Below are 6,163 nucleotides of genomic sequence, written 5' to 3'. Positions count from 1 at the left end.
ATACTATCCTTTTCATTTGGTTTTTGGTCAACAACCTAATATTTCTTAAGATTTTTGAAGTTTGTTGTATATGTTTCAATTTCCCCACGAAAAAGAACTTTGATAGATCCTTAAAGACAATCGGAAATAAATGTTAAATATGATCCTCCATCAATAATAAAATATCTGAACTATCAACATCGATTATATTTGCATTATATATTTAAATATAATTCACTATGTTATAATCACTATTATATGTACTTATTACTCATAATACAATCAATTACGCATAACAGAAAAGTAACGCTGGAGAATATTTTGATGTGAATTATAATTTTATTTTTCTTGATATGCAAAGCAGGGTGGATAAGTGTATAGAGAAGAGAGAGTTGATAATTAAAGAAATACATGATAAAATAATTCTGGTCTTAGAAAGGTTGAAATTGTAGAACAGTGATTGTGATTTCTAGCGAGCATCCTTGGATAGAAGAAGGTCATCCACTTTCCGGGCATTGCATAGCTCATCAGCACAATCACCACTCTCAAAAACAGCAGCTGCTCCCATTCCAGTACCTGCTCACACCAGACAACCCATCATTTTTCTGCAACATGTTCATGCACAAATGCAAACATACAGTCAGAAAACTTAGCGTACCTATGCACATAGATATAACTCCAAATCTACAGTCCCTGCCACGTTTCTTCATTTCATGCAACAGTGTAGCAACACATCGAGCTCCTACAAAAACAAATAATTTTAAACCATTCTTCAAAGACATGAACAATGCCATGTACATTATTCGTATTTAGCAAGTGCACATGACAATAATCATGTTCCAGGTAGAATATCCTAGAAAAATGTTAACTGCTATACTCTTGAATAGAAAGAATTAAGTTAGTTATAACATTTGACTTAGTAGTAAGGGTTTGATTCAACAAGGTATTGGAGTATGGTATATAACAGTGGTGTTGTTGCATATAGAATGTAAGATAAAAAGTTGTGATATACACCTGTTGCACCTAGAGGATGCCCAATTGCCATTGCACCTCCATTAACATTGATCTTTTCTGGATCAAGCCCTAGCTTGTTTCGGCAATACACGAACTGGGAAGCAAATGCCTTAACACAAGCAAATTATTGAAGTTAGTATATGTAAATTCAGAAAGAGAAAATGGAAAATGTAATGCAAACACATTGGTCAAGTACCTCATTTATTTCAAAAAGATCAATATCATCAAGCTCTAGACCTGCAGCCTTAACAGCAACAGGAATTGCAGCAGCAGGGCCTACACCCATGATGGCAGGATCAACACCAACTGCTGTGAAAGTCCTGGATGACAGCCAATAAATAATGTTCACAATTCTATCTTATCAATTATTCAATTTCAAATTTTAAGTACATTGATAATATAGTTTATGATTTTAGAATGGAACAAAATTCATTACCAGAAAGACAAATATATAAATATGAAGTTCCAGTTTCTAAAGAAATGTTTGACAAGTTTGTTCAATAAATTGTTCTCTTCCTAGATAATATTGTATGAATCTTATGTTTAGGGATTATAGTGAATGCAAGTAAGTTCCTTTCTATTTTTCTATCGGGTACACTCGTATAAGAAACTGGACAAAAAAGAAACTTGTCAGTACTTATTTTTTGAATATATTTTGAGTTCTGTGCAGTTATGCTTTTGATGAATAGAGCATTATACGGTGAAAACATGTGCCAAAATGTTGCTGGTATAGTTGGCAAGAAAATTGGTACTAACCTAGTAGGACTTGATAGTCAAATAAACAAGTACAATGAGAAACTAGATGTATCATTTACTAAACCAGATGAAGTATGTATGCGTGTTGTTTGGCCAAAACAGAGAAAAAGTGCATCATTCTGCAGCTAAAAACTAATTTAATATCTAATTGTTTTTTCTCATTTTTTTTTAAACCTAATTCAAACTTTAGTCTTGAGCATTGGCCAATATGCTCTGAATATATGAATATTTCCAGGGACTAAAGCTTATACGTCACACACTATGTACCTGAATACACCAAGAATGGGTAGGCCCTTTTGCAGTGCAACACTTCTTTTCATAAGCAGAACAGCTGCAGCACCATCACTCACCTGGCTAGAATTACCTGAAGCACAGGTATCACATGATTAAATTTAGAGCATCAATTAGAAGGAATTAGGGAAAATGAATCAGGTTTTTATGATCTTATACCAGCAGTAGTGGTTCCATCTTTCTTGAAGACAGGTTTGAGCTTCCCTAGATCAGACACTGTTGTCCCAGGTCGAATTCCATCATCAACAGAAATGGTGACAGGTTTTTCATCACCAGATTTTGGGTCCACAATCTGTTAGAGAAAAAAAAAAGCATATATTCAGCACCCAAGAAGCCAAAGAAAGAATCAGTATACCCTGTAATGGCAATACCTTGGTCGAAACTGGGATAATTTCATCTTTAAATCTACCAGAAGCAGTAGCTGCAGCAGCTCGTCTATGAGACTCAACCTAACAACATAGTTGCTAAGAAGCTTCAGTTCAAAGCCACTAAATTATAAAATCGAACGAAATCTTGATTTAAAACATGTATCCAACTTACTGCAGCCTGATCTTGTTCCTTCCTTGAAACACCAAAACGATGTGCAACATTTTCAGAGGTAATACCCATTGGAAGAAGGCAGTTTTGTGCTTGTTCAAATATTTTTACCTGTCACAACAACACCAAAGAAAATATCATAACCTTGTAGCCATGTTAGAGGTTTTATTTCCTAAAACCAAAATGAAGATTATATAATAAAGCTGAGGAGATGAATTGATGAAAAGAGGGAAAAATACTTTAGGATTAACTGATCCTTCCCATGCCATTGGATTCGCTGTCATAGATTCCAAACCAGCACCAATACCTAAACAAAATAAGTAAAGATAACATAAGACACTAAAAATCATTAACAATCACAAGAAGAACAAAGAAAAATGGTGCATCCTTTACCAATGTCATAGAATCCAGCCCTTATAGCAGCAGCTACATCAGCAACAGCCTGGAGCCCAGACGAACATTGCCTATTAACAGTCCTAACAGGTACAGTTTCTGGTTGGAAACAAAATCACATGTACTATCAGTAACAAATATGAGTTACTATCAGGTTCACAAGCACGGAATATGTACACATACCAGGAAAACCAGCATAAAATGCAGCCATTCGGCATTCACTAGCTCTTTGAGATCCAGGAGCCAGTACAGTACCCACAACAATATCCCCAACTTCACTTGGGTTGACATTGGTTCTCTCAATTACAGCCTAAGATGAAAACCCATGTTCATGTAGAGTTATAGAATAGAAAGTTAACATTTGATAGAGTAAACTATGAACTTCAGTACCAGTACAAAGTACAAAGTACCTTTGCATAAATCACCACAGCTTAAGAAAAGGCAGTTATTTATTAGAACTCATCTAAAATTGAAAATGCACAAAAACTAAAAATCAAAAGCAAAGAACTGAAACCTTTAAAACAGGAGCCAGTAGATCATCAGCATGAGTGTCTTTGAAACCACCACGCTTAGATTTGCAAAGAGCAGTCCGATAAGCACTGCAAAATTGCAAATACATAATTTTGGGTAAAAGTTAAAGCTGTAAACTATCATTAGATAAATAAAATTTGTTGAACATGACATATTTGAATTGAGTAAGAGCAGAACTTACGCCACGATTACAACATCGTCCCCAAATGTAGATGTCCTATGATAAGCAGCACTATCCCCCGCCGCACATGCTGAAGCCTAGTGATCAAGAGTTCAACAAAGAAACAATCAACTGACAGAATATAAAAACATCAATATACAAATTGTTGTGATAAAAATATACAGCAAACGCCTAACAATCCATCAAGGAAAACATGTGCATCATAAGAATCATATGTGCACAATTTCTCAAACACCCTGTCGAGCTTATAAAATCATAAATATATACAAGATCAAAACTTAAAGAATTCTTAGCAAACAATTAATCAAGAAAATAAATTCCAATTTAAATGTCAAAAATGAACACGTTCTATTTAAAAACAAGTTAAACAACCTATTGAACAAACATAACTTGAACACGCCCATATACATATTATTTTATTATAAATAACAAAATCCTAACAAGAAATGAAGGAGACCATATGTAGCAAAAGAGTCATGTTTTGCCTTCTTCCAAAACCCCTCACTCGAACTCTAGCAGCCTATAAAATCACAAAATAATCCAAGAAAAAAAATATTTCTACACAATTATGAGGTAAAAATCAATCAAGAGAACAAGATACAAGATCAAAACTTTTATAAAATTCTGAGCTAACAATCAAAGAAGAGAACAAATTGTCACAGAAGTAACAAAAGGGTAATCAACATACACGCAAAACAACTTATGAAATGAATATACAAATATTTTGAGCTAATAACCAATCAAGGAAGCTGATTTTGGCAGAGCTAGCAAAAGGGATAGTTTTTCCAAAAGCCAAACAAGCATCAAGAGATTAAACGAAAAGGGTAACGACGAAAACGCCATGTTAGTGGTCAGAAAGTGAAGACAGAAAAAGGGAGTGAAACAAACTAACAGAGAGAGAGGATGATTCGATGGCGTGGGTAGATGATGACGGGTTGAGATGATGAAGCAAAATCTTCTGTCTGTTGATCGCTTTCTCCATCTTTTGAGTTTCTTGATTTGGAAATTGAAGCGAATTCGCAGAGAAAGGAAGAATGGATGGTGAGATTCAGAGAACAGATTTGATTTGATCACTGCCTACTTCCATTTATTTATCAAGTTTCGAAGCAACAAAAAAAAAGTCATAATTATTTTGACAATTATTATAAATTTATTATACTAAATTGTAGTTTTGGCTTTTATATAATATTCAATGTATTTCTTTTCAACTTATTTTTTCTGTGATTTTACTTTACAGATTTAGAAATTTCGTAATTTTTATTACATATTCATTTTTGTAAAGTTTACCTTTTATATTTATTTCATTAAATTTTTTCATCATATTTTAAAAAGAAAGTGTTATGTCAAGGTTTATTATAAGTAAATAAATAAAGCATACCTTGAATTCAATATATTAAAAAATATAATAATTTACTATGAAATCCAAGACTTAAAACATGAAAAAATATTGGAGAATTAAAGAAAACCTAATTTCTAATCTATCCACTATATTATTGTTAAAAAAAGTTACATTTTACACTTCTTATGTAATAAGTTATTCTGATAATTTTCTAACAGAAAATTTGGAAAAACTCTTAACAATATGTTAAGAGGAATATTTATCTCAGTAAAAAGAATTTTGGTTGAGTTATTATTTGTACTAATATAAATATATAATGATTCCATTTTCAATACTGTTTTGATATATATTTTATCTTTATTATTAGTTATGTTTTTTTTTTTTAATAAGTGTCTTTGTTCACTTGATTGTCAAATGTAGCATATGATAAAAAAAATGTCAAATATTTAATACTTCAGCTAATTCAACCACTTGATTCTATGAAGAGAAATATGGTAATCTTTTAAAATAAAAATAAAAAACTTTTTTCTAAATATTAATAGATTAATTTTATGCATTGACAGTATAAAAACAGGGCTATCAATCAATTAAAATATAAAATACATTTTTCCATATGAATTTAGTTCAACATCAAGTTAATTATTAAGCTTAAAATTTTTATCACAGATTTATCTTTGAAAAAAAGTTAAAAGAGAATTTTATATTTAAATTATTTTTAATCTCATAGGATTATTAAATTTATCAAAAACAAATTTTGCACTTTAAGATTAACAAAAGTGATTTCTTTTTTGGAATCACTCTTTCATTCTTACGTAAAATAAAGAGGATTTTTCTTTGAAATCATTTTTCTAATTCTACAAATTCTGTCTATATTTCGATTTTAAGTCTTTTAAGATAATATCATTAACAACATATGAGATATTATTGTTTTAAAATTTAATGCTTTACCACAAAGAATTAAAAAATAAAAATATATTTAATTTTTCTTCAAAATCAAAATGAAAAATTTGTTTGAGACACTTAGAAGATGAGACTAGAGATTATATATATATATATATAGGGGTTTGCTAACTTGCGTACACCTGTTTTTCAGTTGGTACATTTTAGCAATGTGTACCGGGTTTCAGTAGACAAAAATACCC

At 31.3% G+C, this 6,163-nt stretch overlaps 1 protein-coding gene across 1 annotated transcript; it reads right to left on the bottom strand.

Annotated features, from left to right (window-relative positions):
* Positions 1-298: 298 nt before the first annotated feature.
* On the bottom strand, positions 299-4,763 carry LOC106772635 (3-ketoacyl-CoA thiolase 2, peroxisomal). Its single transcript, XM_014659165.2, has 14 exons — positions 4,575-4,763; positions 3,683-3,759; positions 3,485-3,569; positions 3,154-3,280; positions 2,971-3,069; positions 2,817-2,884; positions 2,581-2,688; positions 2,412-2,489; positions 2,200-2,332; positions 2,017-2,113; positions 1,190-1,313; positions 994-1,102; positions 638-721; positions 299-555 (listed from the first exon to the last, which is right to left on the bottom strand). Exons 1-14 carry the CDS (start codon positions 4,662-4,664, stop codon positions 449-451), a joined length of 1,386 nt encoding a protein of 461 aa, XP_014514651.1. The 5' UTR covers positions 4,665-4,763; the 3' UTR covers positions 299-448.
* Positions 4,764-6,163: the final 1,400 nt, after the last annotated feature.

The sequence above is a fragment of the Vigna radiata genome, chromosome 8 (assembly GCF_000741045.1).
Source record: "Vigna radiata var. radiata cultivar VC1973A chromosome 8, Vradiata_ver6, whole genome shotgun sequence".
NCBI classification, from domain to species: Eukaryota; Viridiplantae; Streptophyta; class Magnoliopsida; order Fabales; family Fabaceae; genus Vigna; species Vigna radiata.
This window is presented reverse-complemented; position numbering and strand designations above follow the sequence as displayed.

Excerpts from the sequence above, each read along its gene's own strand:
- LOC106772635 (XM_014659165.2), bottom strand. The coding sequence starts at position 4,664 with ATGGAGAAAGCGATCAACAGACAGAAGATTTTGCTTCATCATCTCAAC. Across the intron at positions 3,760-4,574 it reads TCGAATCATCCTCTCTCTCT|GCTTCAGCATGTGCGGCGGG; the intron begins GTTAGTTTGTTT and ends CTTGATCACTAG. Across the intron at positions 2,333-2,411 it reads TTATCCCAGTTTCGACCAAG|ATTGTGGACCCAAAATCTGG; the intron begins GTATTGCCATTA and ends TTTCTCTAACAG.